At 31.5% G+C, this 26,338-nt stretch overlaps 1 protein-coding gene and 1 long non-coding RNA gene across 5 annotated transcripts; one reads left to right on the top strand and one right to left on the bottom strand.

The window, feature by feature from the left end:
• Window positions 1-7,479: 7,479 nt before the first annotated feature.
• Arv1 (ACAT-related protein required for viability 1) lies at window positions 7,480-25,350 on the bottom strand. 4 transcript variants are annotated; one of them, XM_088239901.1, is made up of 7 exons: window positions 25,063-25,350; window positions 24,843-24,962; window positions 23,870-24,036; window positions 22,397-22,560; window positions 18,944-19,015; window positions 17,445-17,600; window positions 7,480-7,816 (listed from the first exon to the last, which is right to left on the bottom strand). In XM_088239901.1, the coding sequence occupies exons 1-7, from the start codon at window positions 25,159-25,161 to the stop codon at window positions 7,713-7,715; spliced, it is 882 nt and encodes a 293-aa protein (XP_088096027.1). In that variant the 5' UTR covers window positions 25,162-25,350; the 3' UTR covers window positions 7,480-7,712. The 4 variants fall into 4 exon arrangements, with proteins under 4 accessions (XP_088096027.1, XP_088096029.1, XP_088096028.1 ...); XM_088239903.1 differs by having other exon boundaries at window positions 25,032-25,145; XM_088239902.1 differs by lacking the exon at window positions 7,480-7,816 and adding an exon at window positions 12,561-16,356.
• On the top strand, window positions 7,828-11,444 carry LOC148272549 (uncharacterized). The gene is made up of 2 exons (XR_015824818.1): window positions 7,828-8,388; window positions 9,945-11,444. It is a non-coding gene; the product is annotated as an uncharacterized LOC148272549 (long non-coding RNA).
• Window positions 25,351-26,338: the final 988 nt, after the last annotated feature.

The following is a 26,338-nucleotide window of genomic DNA, read 5'->3' as shown; positions in this document are numbered from 1 at the left end:
TACCAACAGGGGTGCACTTTTTAGGAATGCTGTTTTAAAAATGTGTTAAATGTCAGTTAATATTATTTTAGTACATATGTGATATAATTCACCACTGTAATTGGACCTCCTGGTCTGTTGTGGTGCAAAAAAAAATAAAAAGGAAAAAATAATAATAATAATTACCAAAAATCCAGTAAAAATAAATAATCAATGATAAAGTAATCTGATTTGGATCCATAAAAAACGAATATTGTTTGTAAACATACAAAAAAATATATACACAGAAAAATAACATCTTTCCAATTTTTTTCATTCATGCATTCTCGTCGAATGTGACCCTGGTGAGATGAATAAAACATTTACGCTTCTAACTGTTTTCTGTTTATTAAATTGAAGATTTTAAGAGCTTTAAATATACCCATGGCAAATATCTTTATTTCACTGAAAACCGCGCGTAAATCGGTCCAGTAGTTATTCAGTCTATCGAGGACACACGTACGAACATTGCTGTTTATATATATATATATATGCGAGCTGAACCCAGCAATGCTTTGCTATTGCTAGATTTAATTACATACTCGTACATAGATTCAATGAGTACAATCGAAAGTTCGATATTATTTATTGGATTTAGTTCAAATTAGAAATGTACTTGTACATTACTATTTTTGTTTTTAGATTTACATAAATTGTGAGGACAGAGACTTTCGATAAATAGGAATTCGAACATTGTTTTCCTGTCACTGTCTTGCAGATAAGAAAAGGACAACTGCATGTCAGACCTTTTGTTTGTTAGAATAGACCAAATCGACGTTTCATTGTCCCGTTTTCCTCACCTCAAAACTGAACCGATTTTTTTATTTTTTTAGACAGAGTACAAGAATGGAATGTTCTGTATCGGTTCGTTTTCCAAAAATAGTTATATTTTTATACCGTGCGTCCGAAGACAGCAGATAAAACTATGTTTTTTTACGGGTTTGGATGGTTCTAGTTCCCATAATAAATTATTTTTATTAAAACGAAACAAAAAAAACACGCCAATAGTAAATATCTGTAGTGTGCAAAAAAATCACTGCTCTAGTGCCACAATCCAGAGAGATAATACGGGAATACGTTTGTATGAAGAAAAGTCGGACCGCGTTTCCTCTTAAGGTAATTCTGAACAAAAATATGAAAGTAATTATTCATAGATGGCGCTTTTATCATTTTTTGTTGAAAAATGCCATTTTACGTTTATTTTTAATGGAATGGATTGTAAAAAATACTATAACAATATTATTTGGGTTCTTTTCACAAAATGGTGTATAAACTTAGAAGATGTATATAATACTCTAAGTGTACTAAACAAAAAATAAGATAAATACATTTTTGTTTTATACACCATTTTGTGAAAAAGACAAAAATTTTATTGTTGTGGTATTTATTACAATCAATATAGTGTAAAGTTTCCGCAAACCAAGTTTTGTAAAATTTCCATTGAAAATAAACGTAAAAATTGCATTTTTCAATAAAGAAATGATAAAACCGCCATCTAGTAATAATTAGTTTCATATTTAAGATTAAACTAAACACTATTAACATATAATTAGAATAGTCCAAAAACCGCATACGCGCATCCAACTGAATCCGACTAAACTACTCCCAAACGAGTAGTTTAACGTTTTGGCCATTAGGTAGGTACTCTGTAGACATCGCTTAGTATGCAACTGGCGATTTAAATTCAATTGTGCCGTGTTGTGTCGTTTGCAAATGTCAAAATACTGCTAAGATTAAAAGGGAATACGGTAAGATCGTATTTTATGTATAAGAAGCGAATTCACAAGTAATATTATTTTACCATCATCTGTCAGATTATTAAACAAAAGTACGTGGACATTTTGTTAGTATTGCCAGGGTAGTCGAATTTTTTACCCGGCTTTCTACTTATAAGCCATAGTGTAAAATTAAACGGTATTAGTTTACTTGATTACTAAACGATCATTTGTTTTTTTTTAAAGTTTTCCTAGTAAAATTACCAGTGTTTTTTATGGTCCAGTCAGTAAAATATTTTTTGGTGTGTAACATAACTTAACATTACACAAAATTATCTTATATTTGTGTATATTGTTCACGGTCTAGCAACATTACGGGGCTACTTCACGCATGCGCGCAGGAGAGATGTCGGGTAGAGTGGGACTTTTGGATACAGTACGATGTATACAAACTTGGTACTACGCGCCTTCTGGTATATTATAAATCTATGATTATTAAGTATACTTACAAATCTTTAGTAAAAACCGTTTGGATAAACGTAAAAAAGATGTTGTAACTTTTCATGGGTAAGTAAGTACCTAGGTACTTGTTTATGATTGAATTCCAAAACTTTAAATAATTATTTTCAAATATTATTATTTTTGCAAATGTCAAACTCTGCTCTTCTCATCAACAGGGGTGCACTGTATTTAGGAGTTTTTTGCACCGCAACAGGCCAGAAGGCACAATTACAGTGGTGAATAACATCACAAACCACTCAGTCTTAAGAAAAACAACATTATTTTTTTTGTGTTCTCAAAATAAAAAATACGCATATCAACAATAAACAAAAATTTTAAACACGTTCATTTAGTCGATGTTGCTAAATACATTGCTTATGTATATATATATTAATCTTGAAATAGGGGCAATAGTGCACACACAAACATATTCTCATGTGTGCTCTTATAATAGCAATGTACACTAATTTTATTTATAAGTTATTTAACACGTATATTTCTTAATCTTCTGTTTGAATTTAATAAAAAAAAAATATTTACATAAATGCTTTTACGAATCTCATATTTTTTTATGGATAATGTAAATTAGAATTTTCTGGTTTCCCCTTTTTTCTAAACGGGAGTCTGATTTTTACCGTTTTTCTGGTATCATGTCGATATTTTTTTTTCCGAAATTCGGTTTTTAAAAAAATTAATAATATTATACACAAATATTATCGTATTTTAAAATATGTTTTGCTTGTATGTTAGTACTTTTAATTAATTTAACATCGAATTTACACTTTTGGATCGGTTTTTTTTAAAAAATAATCTTAAGGCATAATATGGTTAGTTTGATTAAATTTCTTGGTTTGATAAAAATTATATCATGCCACACTAGTTAATGTGTTGTAAATAATTTTGCATGAATCAACAAATCTTTTCATTCTTTAAAAAAAAAAAAAAAATTGCTACGTTTTTCGTTACCACTTAGTATGAAATATAAATTTTGAATCCATAATTAATTATTTGTAGCTAAGTGACTTTATAAAAACTTATTCCGCAGTAAATATGTACGTTCTTATAAATTTACACGAAAAAAAAGCAAATGTCTTGATAATATCTACTTACAAAAAAGCAAAATATTTTGATTTCATAAAGGTCATTATCGCCTGAATATGTATATTATTTCATTTTGACGTTTCATACATAGAATGAAATTGCGATTGTGAATCGTGACTGTTCACTGTTCGAAATCTATGCACGCGTTGACTGTTTTCGATACGTTTAACGTCTTCGACGTGTTTTTTAATAAAATAATGAAGTATTAAGCTTTTTTTTATTTAATGTGTACATTAAAAAAACTTCGACAATGATTGTTATAGCTTATCTGTCGGTTATTTTCATATCATTATTCTCTGCAGCGTTTTGCGAGACTGGTAAGTATTAACAATCAAAATAGATTGATTAAATTGTTCGGCTCATCCGTTTATCCCATATTTACATGTTATTCGTTCAATTTAATTCATTGCAGTTTCCTCGCTACCAGAGTGTCTTGAAAGCGATTTATCAAGCTGTGGAAGTGTTCCAGAAATTTGGTGCAATGCTTATACAAAAAAGTGCGAATGCCAAAAGGGATATGAATTCAATCCTTCAAATAGAGGTATTGAAAATGCGTGTATGAAATATTATTCAGACTCTGATAAACAGTCTGGGGGACATTCTTTGACTATGGTGATAATTCTGTTTTTTACTGTTATCATAATTGCGTGTGCGTTCACTTTCATAGCCCGAAAATATAAATTAATACAATGGATCCGCCAAAAATTATTCACGAGACGAGATAGTGGTGTAACCTACGAGGATGTGATGATTGGTCAAGATGATCCTCCTATTACAGCCTAACAATTGTTCCAAGTGAATTTACTCTACGAACATAACCTTTTAATCAACAAATTTCGCTGTCTTTTCGTGTACAATCACCAGTTTGTAGCCTTATATCAATGGGCTTAAATTAAAAAGAATTTCAATTATAGTACCTTTATGTATATCTTGTGCTATAGTGAATATATTTGTGAATTTTCGCTGTAAGTACAGACTGACTTTTTTGTTAAATTAATTCCAGTTATTTGATGTTACGGGATTCCTGTGTAGAGGTTAATAATTGAAGACATGAGTGCATTTTCCAAAGCTAAGTCGATATATAATAATTACATGAAAATGTCAAATGTTTAAGTCAAACATACATTAGAATATAACTATATATATTACAATATTAAACTGTTCTGGATCTCATTCAAAAGACACCAATTTAAATACCTAATTGTACACACATGGATAATGTCTAATTTATTGTTAAGGGTATTTATTTATCTTGCTTAAGTAAACTTATACTTGTACAGAATCAGTAATGTCAATATAAGATTGGTGTACATAATTGTATTATTGTTTTTCAAGCACGATATGAAACAAAGTTATTATTTGATTTAATAGGATAACTTAAAACATTAGTCATTTTATTTATTTATATCTTTGTTTTGAAAATGTTAATCTTATCACTCCATATTGCCGATAAAGTGTAGACAGATAGACGGGCTGTATAATATGTGAATGTATTAACAAAATATTCCTAATTTCCTTATACATTATGATTGGTACTATGCCACACTGTAGGTTATTTAAAAGGCTTTTAAATTATTTAACTTATTTTTGTAAAAAATACTGAACCAATATTTCTTTTTATTGTATTGAAATTGATGACTGAATTAATTGTATTTCTTTGATTTGTGTAAATACCGTGTAATAAAAATATTTAAAAATTTATTTTATATGTTTTCATCAAATTTCTCTTTTTTTCTTCTGAAAAATTAAATTTCAGAATTACTGTATTTTTCTAGACTGTTTTCAGCACATTTCACAAAGCAATGCCTATTTTTTGGAAAAAAACTATTTAGTTGCGTACATAGTTCTTGCTTTATACAAAGATGAATAAATAGGCGTGGAAAATAAAATTTGCTTATAAAATTCAACAAATTTATGAGTAAAAGAAGAAATATCTTGAATCTATTTAATAAATTGCAGTAAAAATACTGATCAGACCATTGAGGGTATTCCTTGATCTTTAGGTTTGTCAATACACAGTATAAATGGGATTTAAATGAAATTTTAAAACCTTTCACTTTTCACTCACATTATTTCATACAATGAACCGTAATGTATTTATTTATTTATTTTTATAAATCGTACACGTGTACCTACATATTAACAAATAAAATTCTGTTGATACATTATTATTTTGAATGGGAAAATTCTATTATTTACTCAAGTGAAAAGCAAATTTTTGACCACTTCAAAAAACAAATCCGCCTTTTCCTCACATGCTAATTATTATAAATTATGTTTGGAGTTTACAAAATTTACGGTTTTCTAAAATATAACAATATTTTGAGTGTCCAAATGTTTGTAAGCAAAGGCTGGATTTCACCCCCTAGATATCTTTACTGACTCAAGATTCAGCTGGCTGAATTATTTTAAAAACAAGAAAATGGATGTAGGAACCTCCGGTAACAACTGTATTCTACTTGCCTCCTGAGAGGTGTACTTCACAAGACATCAGGTTCTCAACTTCCACTGCTGACGGCTTATCGGCAGTTTATGTTTGAAATGTGGATCTAACTGTGAGAACACACAGAAGTTAGCAGCAGAAAACCCTGCAAGTTATTTGTGGACACCATATGCTACAACTAGTAAATGAAAATGGAATGTATGTATACATCACAAGGAATTTTTCTCCATCACTGATATTCATATAAGTACTCATTAAATAGTTTCTCTATAGTATTCTTTATAATTGATTACGTGGGTTGGTTTGTTTTAAATTACTCATTTTAATACCAATTTAAACCCCAGGGCGAAAGATGAGTTTCTGGTGCCTCCAAACCTCAAAAAAAAAGGGAAGGTCACCTGTCGAAAAATCCGCCAAAGAAGGCAACAGGAAACCACTCTGGTGATCTTTTCAATAGGAGAGTTAAGGACCTGTTCTGAGTGGCGCAGGACAGAGATGCTTTTGCTGAAGTGATCACCAGCATCGGAAGAAGAATGCCGATTCATAGGCCCTCTATGCAAACGTAAATTTTGTTAACCCTTTACTGCCCATTTTTTATAATTCAAACTAAAAATATATAATTTATTTGTGTGTTTTTGGGTGTAGATACTGGGAATTTTTTTCAGCTTTATTTTCATATTTTAGGTATGTAGACAATATGCGACATCGGACATAAAAGGTTAAAAAATACAAGAATATAAAGAAAGCAAGAAATAACATTTTCTATGAACATCATTTTATCTAACGATGAAAGTTGCGGAAACAATTATTATAACTTCAAGTTTTTTTTAAAATACAAACAAATCACCATTTAAACATTGGCAGAAAACTATTTCTCTCAAATATTATCATTTAATTTTTACCCTGGCGGCTAATTTTGAAATAAATTATAAATGCTAGTTTGAATTTTGTGTACAATATATCTAAATTCTATGCATAATGCACTAATCGCCGAGTTATAAAAATGTTTGTTATTTATTTATATTCATTATTATGCTTATTGGTACATAGCAGATCATCTACATTGGTCAGTTTAGGGTTAGTAGCCAATTTCATTGGCAAACCTAAAAATACGCATTTAAAATAAACATTCAACAATATTCTTTGCTAATTTGTGAATGACATTTTATCACTTTTAATATTGATTGTAAAGTTCTTCAGTCTAATTTGGTAAGACTCATTGGTGTCTTAAATATTGAGAAGTATTGTGTAATTATATTTACTAGAGATAATAAAAACCTATTGGATTCTGTCATAACATCTGTAATGTTATGGTCCCGTGGCTAACGTTGCGGACTCACGGATCAGAGGTCTGAGTTCGAACCCTCCTCTGCCCCAACTTGATTTCCATTTTCTAATAGTGAGTTTTTTATAACTCGTTGAAAATGTCCACCAAAATTTTTGATATTTCGGTAAATTATAGTTTATTCCTCTCATTGAAGCAATAACAAACAAGACGATGAAATGTCTCGGGTATTTGCAGAGAACTAAAGGCTTTTAATTCTATCACTGCCCTCAAAGTACTGTTTAGTGCCTTAGCTAGAACTTCAAATTACATTTTACAATAAGGTCACCTTATTACAATGTTCATAAATACGTATATTGAAATATTGCAGATTCAAATCCTACTTACCTCTGTAGAGAAAAAATTAATACAAACAGTTTTGTTTACCATGAAAATATTTTATTAACAACTAAAAATAAATATATAATATTATTCTGTTTATTCTATTGCTTTGGTATATCTAGCTCCTCAATTGTTAGAAACAATTATAAAAATATTTTTTGGATTAAATTCCATCTCATTTATTTCCATTCAACATTCTTTGGCAGCCATTTCCTGCAGGACACTAGATTATCTATCCCCACAAATGTTATATCATACAAACATGTTATCAAAATATTGAAAAAGTCCGTAAATATGTTTGTATTGAAATTTTTATGAGGTATGCAAATGATAGAATGAAAAATGATCGGAGTTTGCTGAATTCAAACATTACTGAAACAGGAGAAAGATTATTATTAAAAACATGTTATATTACATTAGTGGGTACTTTTTTTATATTAATTTGTATTGTTGAGTTGATAAAAATGTATGTAAAACAAAATTATTATTCCAGACATACATAAATCAATAAAAGGCATCTGGCTTTACGCTATAATATAACAACATTCCTTTACAAAGTTTGAACACAGTGTTCTCTATAAATGTGTTTATGGTAAAAATTAATTAACTCAGTATGTTATTAGAGACAGTGTGTAGACATTAGTAGACACTTGTATTGAAGTCCAGCATAATAATTCATCGGTGTCCATCATAGATCCTATCTATGAGTATTTTAAAACTCCTGTGCAATTTCTTAAGAGTTACACGACAAAACAATTGATTGTGGAAATATAGTTACACTGTCACATAAAATTATTTTTTAAATGGTGTATTTTATAAGTCCTTGATCAATCGATTAATCGTGGACTTGAAAATAAGAATTTGTATTTTAAGGACTAATTTAAACCAATATAATGTGAAATTATAAATAAAATTTTATAAAATGTGTCAGTGGATATCTCTAGGTATGGCGAAAATTGATATGCGTTTATGATTCATATCATTAATTGTAGTGCTTTCACACTTTAAGATTACGCAGACAGGGTATAGCCTAAGCTTATAACCGATGTATTATATTATGTTAATATAATATCGTCGCGAACAACGATAGATGTGTGAAAAATACGACATTGATTTTCTTTTAAATTTGATCTTGAAAAGGTTTTAAAAAATACATATATATTGTATTTTTGCGCTGCGAATGCTAACGGAGAAGTTTTTGGCAAAAAGTCAAAAACTATTCTGCGCATTTGTCGATTTACAAAAAGCGTATGATAAAGTAGATAGAATGAAATTGTAGGGCGTGTTGGAAAAGTATGGAGTAGACAATAAACTTATACGTGCAGTATCGTCTCTCTATGAGGAGAGTTCAGCGTGTATAAGAGTTAATGGGGGATTTACATCTTGGTTTGCAATCTCAAAAGGTGTGAAACAGGGATGTGCAATGTCACCATGGTTGTTTAATCTATACATGGACAACTGTATGAAGGAGATAGAATGTATGGGTATTGGAGCAAAAATGGATAATTTTTCAGTAAGCTGCTTGTTGTATGCTGATGATGCAGTTCTGTTAGCAACCAGCAAGGCTGATGTGCAGCAAATAGTCTCTAGAATGTTTGATGTATGCCTGGAGAGTGAATTGGCGATGAACGAGAGTAAGTCAAAAGTGATGGTATTTGAAAAGGATAGTGAGATTACTGACTGCATAATAAATGTAAACAACAAATGTCTCGAGCAAGTAGAAGAATTTGTGTATCTGGGAAGCATGTTTTCAAGAGGTGGGAGAGTAGAAAAAGATGTTGAAAGAAGAGTGAATGCGGGCAACAAAATGAACGGAGCACTAAGCACAGTAATTTCTAATAAAAATATGTCAATCGAAACTAAACTGGCAGTGCACAACGGAGTTTTAGTCCCAACACTTATGCATGGAAGTGAAACATGGAACTGGCAGTGGAAGGATGAAAGCCGAGTGAACGCGGTTGAAATGCGATCTCTTAGAAGAATGTGTGGGAAATCAATGTTTGACAGGGTTACGAATGATGAAATCAGGCGAGAGTGTAAATCTGAGTCAAGTATAATTGATAAGATTAAGAAAGGGTCTCTGAGATGGTTTAGTCACGTAGAACGAATGGACGAGGAAAGAATGGTAAAACAAGTATATATGGCGAAAATGAACGGCAACGTGAGACGAGGACGACCAAGGAAGACGTGGCATGATCAGATAAACCAAAATCTTAAGTCTGGTCTGGTCCGGTCAAAAGCAGACAGAACCGAAGGGCATGTATGACAAGATGTATGAATGTGAAAGAGGCTAGGATTGTATGCCAGGATAGACGTGTGTGGCGGTCCATTCTCTCTGCCTACACCTACGGAGAAATGGCGTGATGGTAGTAGTAGTAGTAGTAGCGTATATATTGTAAAACTAACCTAATATCAAAGGATATTGAAATTGGGTAATAATATAATTGTATGGTACACCATATGTGGATTTAGAATTTTTTAATATTCCTTGTTTTTATAGGTACACTTCACTCAGTGACGGTCGGTGGCAAAAATTTCAGAGGGTGCAAAAGAATACTTCCCTAACGGCCTCCGCGGTGAAACCAAAGGTTATGGGTTCAATCCAATCCTTGGACAAAGAAAAGTGAATTTTCCTTTGTCTTTGTGGTGAATTAGTTATTGAAAAGAAAAACAAAGAAAACATGGAATTGATAAAATATACATTGTCATATGTACATTTTTAAACTATATAATATTTATGAGTATAAAAAGTCCATTCTAAGATTTTTTTATTTAAAATAAACAATAAGTTTCACTTTCCACTGTAGTCATTGTAGTTGTACAAATAATTTACAATAATTAAGTAAATAGGTGCGAAGGTTTTCACGGTCACTGTTATCAATACTACAAAAGCACTAAATACTACAAAAACTAATAGAAATGTGCCTACTGCCGACTGCAACACGGTACAAATAACTAGTACTGAAACACATACTTTTTTCTACAAAACGCTCAGTTTACCCTGAAGATGGCTCCTGCAATGGTAGCCGAAACGTCGGAACAAATCCAACACACACGGTCTGACCCAAAAAAAAAACATATTAATAATTGAGTAGTTTCACTAAACATTACTGATAAATTATTTCTTGGTTCAAAGTTGCTATGGCATTATAAAAGTTTTACAAGTTAGTTGTAAAAGTTTTACATTAGTTGCTATACCTTGTATATTATAAGCAAGGTAAAAAATAAAGCAACTCCCATATATTTCTTTTTTTTAGGTTGCTATGGCTAAAAATTAATGACACCAATGACTGATTACGTAATCTCATAACTGATCCGAACTCTGAATTAAGCCATTGATCACAGGATATTTTTTGTTTTTGATTTAAGATAATAACAATAACAATAACAATTAAACATCAATCCAATACGTGAAGAATTTGTATCTTAACCTATTTACCATATTAATCTAGTAAAAAGAGACGAGTGGTGTCATGTAATTAGCATACAAACATATTATAAACAATGCAATAAACATTTGGTACCATTTGAGAAAATTCGCAGATCAAGTCGGGAGGTACGTTGCTCAAGATTTTATAAATATCACTGCGATACAAGTACTAGACAGAATTTCTTTAAGATAAATTTTTAAAGCCTTGCCGGATAAGTACGCAGTGTGTGGTAGGGGGTTTTCGACTTAAGGTAACAGTATTTGATATTATTATACGTGATAAAGATAAGGTGATAAAACAAACGAGCGGTGTTTTTTTAAAATTATCTTATTAAACGCATTATTTCTGAAACTATTGGGAGTGCATTTCACTTCTTGTTCCTTAGCAAAAACCGTCCCTAACCATACTTCTAAGAAATATGCATATATATCTCGTTAACTTTATCTCGGTTTTATGTATTAATTTGATATTTGTTCAAAAGGACATTTTTTAAATATTACCGCAAGATTCAAATGCAGCGGGAAATTCATTACTTACGATTTTTAATAATTTTATATTTACATTGCTGGGTATTATTTTTTAGTATTATCAGGTAGGCGAACAAAATCACGAAGACTGCTGGTTTATGCACTGAAATCTGACTTAAGGAAGACCCAATATCAAGTTGAAAAAAATCTCTATACCAGGACAAAGGCGCGAAATTTTGAAATCTAACCACCGACCAACAAAAAATTTTAAATTCTGAAGAAATTCTTTAAAACGGAAAACACGATTGCGAGTCAGCCGATTGTCAGATTTTATCGTGAATTTCAATAATCATCATGTCTTCGCAATCTTAAGATATTGGCATAAAAAAATGCACAATTTTTTATTTCCATATGTATATATTTTAAGTCATTTACATGCAGTAAAAGGTATCGTCTTTCAATTTGCACTATGCGATCAGATCAGGAAAACTCTACTTTGGGAAATAACGAAATTCTATTTTTTTTTACATACCTGATTTTATACGCTTTTACTTTGTTTTTTTTAATATTTTTACTATGTGAAAATAGGATGTAGACCAGTGCCCCAGGCCAATCCCTCCACTCTGGGAGTTGGCTGGGGTCTGGCATTTGTCGATTTATATTAAATTTACGAAATCTGTTAGTAAATATAATTCAATTATGTATAATTTAATTACGTTTGGGTGCTTTCTTGAAAGAAGAACGCAGACAAAAAGCATTACACGAGATACAGGAGCATCCGCAAAGGCTGCCTGCCTATAACGAATAATAATAATAATAAATAAAATATATACATTTTTTTAAATGAAAATGAAAAATAAGTTGAAAAAAACAAATAAATTTTGAAATGTACATATTTTCAAATTGCTCCTTTTAAGACTGCGGCACGGTGCAACTAAGTTGATGTACCTAACGTCATTTGCCAAAATGAATTTGCCCTTCTCGCAGGGCTAAAACACCGAAAGGAAAGGTCAAAGCTAGGCGTACGGTCCATGTATTCATCTCATGACGGATTACAACGTCCCGCCGTCCATAGCTTTGAGTCATTCAGTCTCAGAATTACAACCCTGGGTCCGGGACTGGAGCACTAGCGGACCGCCTGAGACCCTTCTGGTCCGTGTTGGTAACAATAATAATGTCATACACAAAGACTTCTTTCTCTCTTTTCATTCATACTTCTTCTCTTGCACGCATGCCAATTATTCCTACTTTAAACATTTCCACTTTTCAAGACAAATTGAACATGATCAGGTTATTTCTTTATCGATCTTCCTTGGCATCTACATTTACATGTAGATTTTTTCGGTTCTTCTTTCGCCATTTGTATGCTACATATTATGTCCAAACCATGGCAGCACTCCTTTCTTAATTTTGTCAACAATGCTTATCTAAGCTTTGCAGTCTCCAAAGATTTCGACACGTGTGCATTTAAAGAATACACAAACAATTTAAACATTTTATAAATATCTTACATTCTTTACCGAGTTTTTGTTTAAAAACAGTTGTTCAAATATCATTTTCAAATTAAATTAATATCTGCATAGAGTGATGTCAGTCGTTAAACAGGTGCAACTAAATGCAAGAAACAAATGTATTTTACTGTGAAAGAGTAAATTGATTATAACACATATTAGAAAAACAAATACATATTAAACCACAAATAGAAATAACAGCTGTAAGGAAACTAAAAACTTGGTTTATCTATCTTTATCTAAAGAAAATATACTTTGCATTGTCAATCATTAATAGAACATGAGATAATAAGCTGGAGATCTGTTTCAAAAACATCGCTAGATATTTAAGGATGCTTGAAAATAAGTCCTCAAAAATTTCCAAGTTTCCAAAAATTTCAAACACCAAAATTTATTAATACAGAACCAGCAGGCAACAGTTGGCCATCACTCACTGTTACATGCTAGAAAATTCGGCCTCGTGTTAATAGCCCTGCGGGTCTTGATTTATCGACCCTCAGTTATTCAGGCCTCCATTGTTTAGGATCTGACCACCTAGAAATATCAGGGGCGAATCGTCAAAGTAAGCGATTATGCACAGCTTACCATTATATTTGACTTTAAATAATAATAAATTATAGTAACCATGTTTATGGGAAAAAAATAAAGTAATTGTTATTTATTATAAATCACAGTTTATATCTTTCTACAAAAAAATATCTATGAAGCGCGCCTAGCGCCAGCACCCAGCCCATTCTTACTGAACGATGAAACTAGCCGATTACCTCAGTTTATTCTTCCATACAAAAAAGTATACTGTATTTTTCGTCTTTAACCCAAGTCGGATTTTTTTGTACTAAAACAAACTTGCAGATTACAAATATTTTTAGAAGATTCTCTATTTGGAAACTAGTATTTCGAACATTATTTCTGAAGGACTATTTTTCTTTGACGGGATACCGTTGACATTGTGTATCACATAAGACAGGTGGCGTTCGCAGTGGCCGTTTTAGGCATTATTCATTTTAAAAGAAATCGGCCAGTGCTCAAGTCTTGACAGTACTGTCAATGACAGATCATAATGGAAATATCTGCGGAATGTCATTGTGGTATTTGTTAATAAACTTTTGTGCAAGTATTGTATTAAAATAGTGTAGAATAAAGCTACGTTTATCGCGTGGTTAATAATAATTGTTGTTTGAGTTGATTTTCACAGATTTACAAAAAAATAGTCATTTATAATTACATTACTTACATGTTATGTAAGTACTTATATGTAGTACAAATTAATGAACATTTTTAATAGATTACCTATAAAATAAATCACGGCTCGCCACTGAGAAATATCGCCCCTTTAGGCTTCACAATTTATTTTTTGTTGTTTAGAGTAATCTCAATGTAGGTAATAAAGAATAATCTGTCACTTGAAATCGCTACCGAAACCACACAAATATATTAAATATCCAGGCAAAAAGTTGGGTTACTAAGCGATTAAAATTGAATAGTAAAAATTCTGTGATTTAAAATAATAACAGTCGCTGTTGGCGACTGTAATATGCTAAAAAATTCAGCTTTTTGGGCATAAATGAGTCCGTTCTCTTTGCCTAATGAAATCGCATTACAAGTATTATTAAATCGCCCTTCAGGCCTTAGTTGATCGGCTTTTCGGGCTTCGATTAATTAAGATCTTGGATAAAATAACATGCAAAATGTATTCCTCAGCACAGAATTTCCCAGTCAGGAATGCATTACAATGTAAAAGGAAAGGACCCACCCCTTCCCTGAAACTGTTCACAAAGACTTGTGTCTTTCTTCAGTTTCGCATATTCACTATCAATTTTTTAAATGAATTAATTGAAAATTGAATATTTCTTTACAATCAAACCGCAAAAATAACAAAACATAGAAACTTCAAAAGCTTTCATTGTACCCCGCACTGCAGTATTGTCAATTTGTGATCAATCAAATACACATGGCCAGTACAATCACCTTTTTCAAATTTTCCAGCGTGACAGTGAAGGAATAGTGTTAGTTCCAAATTAAGACTGCGGCCGTACGCTCCAGATCATGCTTCGGAAAGAAAGAAGAATGTAGTTATACAAACAAAACAAACGACGGCACAAAACCCAAATACACATAGGAAACAGAAGAATTCACTCGATACAACTTGCACTCAAGCAATAGAATAAAAACAATAGGCATTCTAAAGCACATAAGTACATAAAATGATCAAGACACTACTGGCAGAGTCCTAACATGATCCTTATCAAACTCAGGGAAATTACCTCTCGTCATAACACTGATCCCACACTAAAACCCTAATTGTCTTCATACTAACACTAGGAACAAGCCTGTGCAAAGACCCTTATCTTTCTAACCTCTCAGACCAGAGGAATACGTTATAACCAAATAATTTGCATAAAAATTTAGTACTTAATAAATAAATTATATTATATTAAATTTACATAATAACTATATACAGCCCCCGCATCATAAAAAGCCGAACTCAAAAAAAAAACCATTTTGATATTTATTTTATTTTTTCCCTTTCATTCCGGCGCATTCCAAAATGCTTTCTAATTTGATGGGAATAATAATAATAATGTTTGGATAATTTATATAGCGCTTTTTTTGTGAAAATCACCTCAAGGGCGAATAAGGCAACTTATAAGTATACTTTACTTTAATTAAACACATTTTGACATTTTAAAAAAATGTTAGGAGAGGTTTTCTATGCGAGACAAAAAACTTTTGATAAACAAACAATAATACGTACTTCTTTTATTATTCTGTTCTAAAGATCAGAATCATTAGCCCAGACAAATTAGCCTTTTAAGGGGGAAAAAAGCCTGGAGTTTTGAAACTTGACATGATTGTTTGTTGGTGTCTACTGCATAACATATTAAAAATTCCCAAGGGTGTGGTGGGGGGCAGTTTAAGATGATTTTGACGGTTTCCTACAAATATCTCCGCAACTATCACTCGTAGCAAAAAATAATTTACTAACAAATTAAAGTAAACAAATTTTATACAAAAACCATTATGATATATTTTTTTTGTAAGATTAATAATTTCGAAGATATGAGGCAGACAAAATAACAAATAAATAATAATCAAATCTAATTTAATTTAAGATTTTTTGTCTGAGTGTACAGGAAATGGCCTTGGTGAGCAATACTTTTAACTAAATGGTTTATTCTCTTAGTGAAAAGAAATTTGACAAGAATAATTTCTTCCACCCTCGTTGACAAGTTAGTATTGATATTAATAATAAACATATTAATTTAACTTTCAAAATTGAGTCAATTATATAAATTCAACAGTCAAGTTATTTTTAATAAAAATATTTTTATTATGTCCAAATCATTGCACACAAATACCAGATACAACCAATAAAAAAATAAATAGGTGCGAAGGTTTTCACGATCACTGTTATCAATGTGTTTCTTTTTTGGGTGATACCGTGTGTGTTGGATTTTTTCCGACGTTTCGGCTACCATTGCAGGAGCAATCTTTAGGATAAGCTGAGTGATAAAAAATAAAAAAATTAATTGTAATAATATGATATCAATCTGTTAAAATATTACGTGTCATATTTTTTAAATTATTTACCTATGGTTTCCACCAAAATCATAATTTTACATAGCAATGCAATCCAGGTTGTCATGGAATAAACCATTTTCAATTTTCTGTACCATTTCAAAGAACGCCTATTATTTAAGAATGAGAATAGAGTTGTGATTGAATTTCAAAGTGTTGTTTTAAACAGTTAGATGCGAAAGGAATTTAAAAGAAAGGTTACCGGTATACAATGGTAAGCTCTCCATGAACTTGTTCGCAGCTGTGCCTGGAAAAGCCGTCAAAATCGTGTTTCTCATTTAGGAAATGGCGGTTAATGCTGTCAATCCAAAAAGCATCAGTAGTGAAAAGACAGCTATAGCCTACGTGAAACTGGTGTAATTATATGATAGGATGAGATATTGTGTCCCTATGAAAAACAGTCTGCAATGAAAGTGCGACAACACAATTTTCCGGAAACCATCAACCACGCTCCAATCAGAAGTTTAATATTTTTTTTTTTTAAATAAGAATGTTATTATGTATATGTGTCCATATAAGTGGATCCTATGATAAAGTGTCTGCAAAAATGTAAATGACAATTTTAAATTAAAGGCCAGTAAATAGGTTCTCATATCCAGGCAGAACAAAGAATAGAGATCTGTATATGAAACAACCAGAATCCTGGAGGTTTATTTCCAGCCGGATGGCTTCTTTCAGTTCAAATACTGAAAGATTTTGCTGCCTCATGGTGGTGTATTTCCCTACAATGTCTGACGTTCCAGGCTAAATTCCCAGAAAGGTCGACATAAATATTTATTAAATATGTGATTTTTTACTGCAATACTTCATAGTCCCTAGACTTGAACTGAAAGCATAAAACTGATCAACTTGACTTCTTGACCATCACAAATTATCGCTGATATCCTGCAATTCGAGTACTAATGCAGTCCCTAAGCAGTGTTGTGTGTGGAATAATGATAATGGTTTCATAGAAAAATACAAACTGTTTTTTCAATATAAAGTAGTATACCTATTGAACAATTATACAAACCTGAATGAATATTTAAAGACGATAAAATAATGTACCCTAATACAAGAGGGGCGTGAATAGATCTATCTTGTTCGGTACCCCATATTATTGTTGGCACCATAAATAGATTTCCCATTCCTCCTAAAGTAAGTCCCTTCAGTAGTAATTTCAATTCAACTGTAAATCAAACAAGTATGTATTAACAAAATATCAATTAATTAAAGTCAAAATTAAAACTTAATCCTGCGAAACAATGATTAAGGTTTAATTTTAATCAACAATGGCAAATCTGTGGATGGAAAAGATTACCTTAAATTAATGATAGTCTCGGCACCATATCTGTTAACACAATCAAAAAGAAATTGCAACTATTATATAAGTGAATATATAAAATAAAATAGAGGCATATAATCTGCCCGCTGATATATTATGTTTTAGGTCAATTTTCAGTTGGAAATGGGTCTTTAAAACATCACAATCATCAAACTAATTTAGATATTTTAAATTAATAAATTAAATGTAAAAACAACCAAATTTGTAATTAATTTACATACCAACATGATCAAAATAAATTTCACTTGCTTTTTGTAAATAAAAATGTTATCAAAATACTTATTTTAGAATATGTAAAGTTGTTAAAACTTAATATTTTTCTTATGTGATAAAAATCCTATCATGTAAAAGCTACAATGGGTACATCAATTGAACATGTTACATGAGTTATTATGGAATACTTATAAAGCGGCATTTTCATAATACCTTATTGGCCCAAATGTAATGCATTGTTTTTTACTAAAATATTTTTAGAAAAATATATCCGCATTATATATGGGGTTAAAGATTAGTGAATTTTTTCTTTCATTCCTGCTCCAAATATATAGGTAACGTTATTTTCAAAGCCGCATTATATTTGGGCTAATATGGTATATTATTTTCTCAAGTTAATGGGTTTGGTCTAACCATTTTTTTTCTGATATAAATTGTAACACCGGCAACAGGTGAAAATTTTACACTGGTGATATTATATTTTTATAACAGGAGTCATCACTTTGGAAAGACTATTTGTGCATTTAATAAATTGTGAGCCAGTAATAAGTTTAGTGCAAATAAAATTTAAACTGCTAAAAAGGATTCGATACTTAGGAAAGCTACATCTAATACTGGACCCAGAATATGTATTATACTACATATAATTAAAAAATAATAATATTCTTTAATAGCCTTATAAAATTATTAATTTGTTCTTGTACATCTCATGGTAGGTTAGCACGTTTGGTCAACACACGCGCAGTCTTGAGATTGATTCATAACAAGATGGACATTTAAAAGGTGTGTTCACACTACCCTTATATACCGGTGTCCCTTGACTAGACATCTGACTCGATAATTGATCATTGATCATCTTCCCAACTTATATAATTTTAGATACACTGAAAATGGTGAACCAATTCTATGCCCTATGCATCATTTGGTATGGGTAATGGTAAGAAAAGAAGAATTATTGAAAAAACTACACATACCTTTATTTTGTTTGGTTGATGATTCAAAAAATAATGAAAGCAAAAGAATTGATAAAAGGTACACCAGCATATCTGTAATGAAAATCAAATTTGGTAAATAAGAACATAAATAAATTATACCGTTATTTAAGAAGTCTGACATTGATTTAATTTAATTTATCTTTCAATAAAATATGTTGACATCATGTACAATCTACATGTTTAAGAAATTACTTGCACTCACATACAAAAACACATACATGTTTACTTTTTGTACTGTTCTTTATCCTATGATAAGCAATAAAAAATTATAACAATAAAAGTGCACACACAACTAACCACTTTATTCATCAATGGTTCAAAGACATCTTTTACGAAAAAATGTTTTTCAGAAATAATCACAGCAGAGAACAATTTATAATGTAATACGTGATATGAAATAGAATAGGATAAATAAAACTGAACAATTTAGTGAAAATAAAATATAAAAAAACAACAAAAAAGGAACATAACTTCGAAATAGAAAATCTTATGTCCTAAATATAAATATAACAAAGTAAAGTTGAGAATGATTTAAGATAAAAATAAAGTGGTTAGTATTAAACTAGGTAATAGATAATATAACACAAGTCATTATTTCTTGAGAAAACTAGTGTGAAAACATTTTACGATGCTATTTAATTTGGAGCTGACATAGTAGTATGCACCACCAAAACGCAAAACAACTTTAAAGAATAATCTTACTACATCAATGATGTTTTTTTTACACTTTAAGTGTTCTAGTTTCCACAATAGTAAATATTATTCAATTAAGAGATTTTTTTGAAAATTCATCCTGTTACAAAAAAGTTTCATAATTAGGCAAGTTTAAAATTCACCCAGTAAAATTATTAAATTTTAGTCATCTCGGTTGCAAAAGGTTTAACTAAATGTCAACATACCTTTCCTCATTAAGTTATTAAAAACTGGCCAATTGAATGCTTCTGAATTTTCTAATCATGACCTTCTCTATATAAGCTGTACAATAAACTGTCCAGAACATCATAAGAAGATATTGCTTCTTAGAAATTTTCGCAATATTAACAAAGATCAATTTGAGGCTAACGTCTCTAACATAGACTGAAAGGATATTTATTAAAAAAAACACCTAGAGATAAAAATCGACTCTTCGAACAGTAGGATCTTCGGCCTATTTAATATACACGCCCCTATTAGACAAGTGAAACTGAAATATCCCCCAGCTCCCTGGCTTACGAATCACATTTTAAAACTGATGACGAAACACGACAACGCTAAATCCAAACTAAAATCTTTAATTCTATCCGTAGGTGGGGAAATTTTCAGAACCTCAGAAATCGTTGCAACCAAGGTATGGAGGAATGCTAAAAGAAGACACATTGAATCATGGCTAGAGACCGATAGCACATTACCATATTTATGATTTTTTTATAGGTTTTAGCATATTTTGGCAATGTCCAGCGACAGAGATCATGGACGAATGCCAACGAAGCAGCCCAGACCGTAGCCAAGCCAGGAAGGTGCTGCTGTGTGTTAGGTGGTTCTATGAGCTGCTTCCCTATAGTCAAATGCTCAATTCTCCTCTTTACTGTGAACAACTCGACCGTTTGAAGCTGGCGACCGAACAGAAGAGGGCCAGCATTGGTGAATAGGAGAGGAATCGTGTTTCATCAGGACAACGCCAGGCCGCACACATCATCACGATGCGCCAAAAGCTCCGGGAACTCGGATGGGAAGTTCTTATGCATCCACCCTATAGTCCAGACCTGGCATCAAGTAACTAACTACCACCTGTTCCTGTCTATGGCCAACACGCTTGGGGGTACAAATTTGGCCTCAATAGAAGCCTGTGAAAACTGGTTGTCCGAGTTTTTTGGCAATAGGGACAAGGGCTTCTACGAGAGGGGCATTATGAAGTTAAATTCTTGTTGGCAACAAGTTATCAAATAGAATGGTGCATATTTTACTTAAATCGGATGATTGTAACACTTTTTATAAAGCACTGAAATAAAGCGAAAAATACAAATTTACTTTTTCCCCAACCTATTATTAATGTTACTCTAAATACAACATCCCTCAGTTTTTTTCCTGTGTCGTCAATGAAACAGAAGTATCACATGTTCTGCTCTCTGTCAAAACTAAATCGTCCGGCAGTGGTCAATTAATTTAGTTAATGGTCCATGTGATTTTACCTTTTATTATATCCGTCATTACTCTTATTATTAATTATTCCCTCACGTCTGGGCACTTTCCAACCCAATGGAAATCCGCTTTTATCATTCCACTTTTTAAAAATGGCATCAGCATCTAAAAAAGATTATAGACATTTTGCCATATTTTCCTAAGTTATTGAACGAATAGCCTACAAACAAATTGACTGTTATCTGATACTCCATAATCAACTTGATCCTCTGCAATCTGGTTTTCGAGCTGGACACAGCACTACGTCTTAGTTAAAATAACTGACAATATCAGACAAACAATGAATGATAAACGTCTAACGCTTTTGGTAGTGCTTTTAACACTGTTGAATTTGACCTGCTTTTTGCCAGACTTTAGTCCTTAAACCTATCTCCGTCTGCGAAAAATTTGTTCTCAGTATATTTACGTTTTATGGAGACATGTTCTAGTGCTATGTCAACGCGAGTTAAACAGCATGCTGATATCGAATTTTTAACTGCTAAAAAAGTGACTCCTGCTGAGATTCATCGTCTTTTATAGACATTTTTAGTGACGATGCTGTTAATAGGTCTGTTATAAATCGACGTGTAGTAAAATTTCGTGGTTGTAAGCCTGGAAAAGCCATAATTGTTGATGAAACATGCAGCGGACGTCCGATCACTGCCAGAGATGATAAACATTGCAAATTTGTCGACGATTTGATTCAAAATGACCGGCGAATCACTCAAAAAGTGGTATCGCAAACCATATTAGAATATCCAAGGGACGCGTCAGCTTCATTATCAAACAATTGGTATACTGTAAAATCTTGCAACATGACAAGGCTTGTCCACACACTTCGCGTGGAACTAAAGAGGCTCTGCGAAACCTGAAGTTAGAACAGATTCTACACCCTCCTTACTGATCTTGCGCCTTGCGATTTTTATTTTTTTCCTCTACTCAGGGGTAATCATTACACCTCGGACGATGAGGTAAAGCCAGATATCGAGTCCTGGATTCGAGAAAAGTCAGAAGAATTTTTCAGGGACAGAATGAAAAAACTTGTTACACATTGGGAAAAATGTATTAGGCTTAACAATGACTATGTTAAAAAATAAATATATGATTTTGAAGCCTAAGAATTCAACTTTAATGTACTTTTTGCCCGATCTTCCTATTTGTTTTTGTTTGTGTTCTACAAGCATATGTGCCTTACTCCTCTCATAAAAAGGTGATAGTAACAGATATTTAAGTGTTTTCATTTTAATAAAAAATTAACTATAAGAGTTTCCTTACCAAAACATACAAAACAGAAAGTTGTGTATATTCCTTTTTCAGTAAGGAAAGGATCTTCGTTCGGTAATTTATTTTTAAACGATTCAGTATTATGCTGTTGTACTATATTTTCATCTTTATTTAAGTTTGGTGTTAAATAAATTCTTGAATTTGTACTATTATTGCTGCAAAAAATTTTAAACATGCATAAATTACATATTGAATGTACACAATAAAAAACTTTTGGTATAAGGATTGACTTATCATTTTGTATGTCATTAGAAGGTAGGTATTTAATATACATATTAAGTAATGATTATGATAGAATTATAAATAAACTTATCAATGAAACTTCTTAGTTTAGTTTTACTTTTTATTATTTTGACCAACGAGCGCTTTCACCTTACTTATTAGATCTTATCTCCAAAATATGTTGAGAATAGTTTAAAAACTGTAAATGTTGTAAACAATAGGCCTACTTAAGTGAAAGTTGGTCAAAATAATAAAAAGTAAAACTAAAACCAAGAAGTTTCATTGATAAGTTTATTTATAATTTTATCATAATCATTAACTATGGAGTTTTATCAAGAAATATCAACAAAAAACATCAATATTACATATTAAGTATTTATTAATAAATATAAGTTCACTTTGTAAAGGGTACTCGCAAGGGTTTCCCTACGACCTAATAAAGCTAGGCTGAAATCAAGTGAGGGTTATCACTAGAGCCCATACATGGCACTGCAGATTAAACAAACACTTTGATACAATGAACCTTTCCGAAACACTAGATGTACTAAACTACTATACACATTCTATGTGATGCTTTACATCATAAAAGGAGCCTCATCCTCGGAGGACCACTGGTTAAACCTGAAAATGTTAAGGAGCTCGCCCCTTATCTAACAGGCAGATACTTTACAGATTGGGGTTTTGAAGGGGAGATTGAACAAAATGTGAACTCTCGCCTTTCACACAGTAGCCAGGCGCTAAATAGACCTGAGTTTGGATGCCGAGAACTATTCACGAGGATCTGTCACAATAGATCTTTACAGGTCGCTGTGAGATCAGGAGCTTGCATAGCACTGAACTACCCTCTAAGAATAAGTTTTAGTAGCACTATTGAAATTAATTATGGAGGGTAGTGTTCCAGATATTCCAGTTAAATTTGGGGGTACTTTTGAGTCGAATTAATAAATTATTAAACGGTTTAGTTGGAATTATATGTATGATTTAGTAACAAGCGCACTGTTGTTTGAAAGTTTCCATTGTTAACTATTTGTCATATATTTTGGTAAGAATTAAGTGTTATGCTTTAAAATAAATGGTCTTCTTTCTTCCATTTTTTCTTTAAGATGATATAAGATGTCTACACATTGATGACCTATAAACATTAACTCAATGTTTTTTAACAGTTAATGAACACATTGGCTTAAGGTGCAAAAAATACGCAACACAACTACCTAAAAAAAACTCCATTCGCAATATAATTACCTTTCTGTATATGAAGAGGATTCTAAAGGTAATTTGAACTCCGCATTAGGAGTATTATGAGATACATTTTGAAATAATTCTCCTACTTCTTGGTTGTAGGAGTTATTATTTGACCAGTCTAGATAAGTTTCCATGACAAGTAAGATAATAAAAAGCTTCCAATATGACTGAAAATAGAAAAATAAAAATATTACATCAATATCATAATATAATATTTGTCAACAGTTGAGTAAAATAATAGTCATACAAAAAAACTTAATTAAAACTGACTTTTATGAGTCTAGTCTCTCCTCAGGAGCTTCTAGAAGAGCTCAAAACCAAAGTGAATGGAGGAGGATCTTGAGGACTTTCTTCTTTAGTACTACAATTACTACGACTGCTTTAGCAAAAGCAGCAAGATAAAAAATAATTGTGTTACCATGTAAATTTTTTTTTTCAATCTGTTTATTTAATTTAAAATTTGGTGAAATTCAAAATGAAAATAAAATCATAAAACACTTCATCGTGTCATTTTTACCCTTGCAGCAAAAAAATTAACAATACATTAGACTATATAATAATACGCCTCCGGCTAATAGTCACCCATACGAACAAAACCCATTCTATGATTCTCAACTACGAAGTTAGCTACAGTTTACAGCAATACAACTGGCCGTATGTACTCAGGTCGAGATTGCAAGCGCAAACCGAAACCGTAGCAAATTCAATTTTGTTCTATACAACGGGGCTAAAGGGCTTCTCTTTAAGCGGGAGCTTAAGAACAATACTGTCAGATTATTAGAAACTACCATATCAAGACTAAAACCAAACAAGAAAAATTACGTCTCAAAGTTTCGAAAACATCATTTAAAACTAAAAAAATAAAACAGTTCAAAAGATAGATCTAACTGCATGATATATTACTAGTATACTAATAAATAAACAATTATTGAATGAGATTTATTTGAGCCTAGTTGTGTAAAACAAAACTCACCTTAAAAGTTGTATTATAAAGAATGTGCCTATAAGCTTCTTTGGAAAGTAGGACCATATCAAGCATTATGATAACAGGATCATATTCGATATATTTATCAGAAATGCTGCCACACCGACCCTAAAGAATTTTAATACATATTAACAAAATAAATATACTTGGAAAATAGTGGAATCATTATTCACTTACTCAAATTTGTAAAAAGTGATCAGTTACGTACACAATTAGTAACTTTTAAAACTGTTGGACCATACTGGCGAAAAAGGGCATCCACTCGATACCCGCAAACAACGCAAATGTATTTACAATCTGACAACATTTTTAAAGAACTTTAAAGAGAAAGCACGTTTACATTTTCTTTATTTCATTGCCATGGCGCTATATATCACTGGCAACTACAACGTTAAAACTATTTAGCGTATTTCAATATTATATACTTATTTCGTTATACGAGTTTTTGTCACAGATTATGTTTTTGTTTGTCCCACAGACTACAGATATCTTGTTTATCCCATAGACGAATATCATAACCAATACTAACCCCTAACCACTAATCCAGCTGATCACGAAGCGATACCACAGATTATAGTTTCGCCCTATAAATGATTGTTATCCTGATTTCCTATCCGACCTCTCTGATCCTTTTTCTATTCATATTCAAACTCTAATGTCCCCACCCAATAAACATGTTTTCAAAATTCTATGTAAATATGTAGTTAGAAATGGTGTTAAACTGTAAATATGTTATATTATTACATGGTTATATTTTATTAAATAGTAACTTACTAACTTATTTATATTTTATTTTACTAACACAGGTGTAAATATGTAAAAAAAAAAAAAAACTCGACACTGGCCAGAACACCCGAGTTGAGAGGTGAAAAGGCTATAGAAAACGAAGAAGAAGATTATAGTTTCCAGTTTAATAAAATAAACAATACGCGTTGCAAGAACTGTCATATTCTGACCATAGACTCTGCTGCTATCTATGGTCAATGTTTTCGCTGCGACGCCAACGTTCCGTTCATTGATTATGATCCTCTGTAATCACTGATCACTGATCACTCATCACGTTAACTTTTTATAAAGTTATGTTTAGATTTTGAAAAGAAAGAAAGAACTATCCATTTTATTTTGTCTCATTGTTAACCGTAGAATACATCTGCTAAGTTGTTAACCCGTTTTTCCCTTCCACTATTGACATGTTTATTTTATTTTTCGTAATATGAATAATGACATGTCATTCCATATTTTTTTCTTATTAAGAACTACATTTTGTGGTATTGTATGACTGGTTGGCCACTCACTGCTCACCTAAGGGTAGAGTGTTTTGGCTCACCCAATCAAGCTAGAATAAAAATTGTTTATGTATTATCTTTTATGAAATACATTCGAAATAACATTGTAATAATTTCATATAATAAATTTATTTATTGTTTTGGCATTTACACTGTGAGAAAACATTTTGAATTTATTAAAAATGAAACAATTTGTAA

The sequence above is a fragment of the Micrasema longulum genome, unplaced genomic scaffold, assembly GCF_059751315.1.
Source record: "Micrasema longulum isolate JH-2025_06_02 unplaced genomic scaffold, ASM5975131v1 h1tg002299l, whole genome shotgun sequence".
NCBI classification, from domain to species: domain Eukaryota; kingdom Metazoa; phylum Arthropoda; class Insecta; order Trichoptera; family Brachycentridae; genus Micrasema; species Micrasema longulum.
Note: the sequence above shows the minus strand (reverse complement) of the source record. Positions and strands in the feature narration are given on the sequence as shown.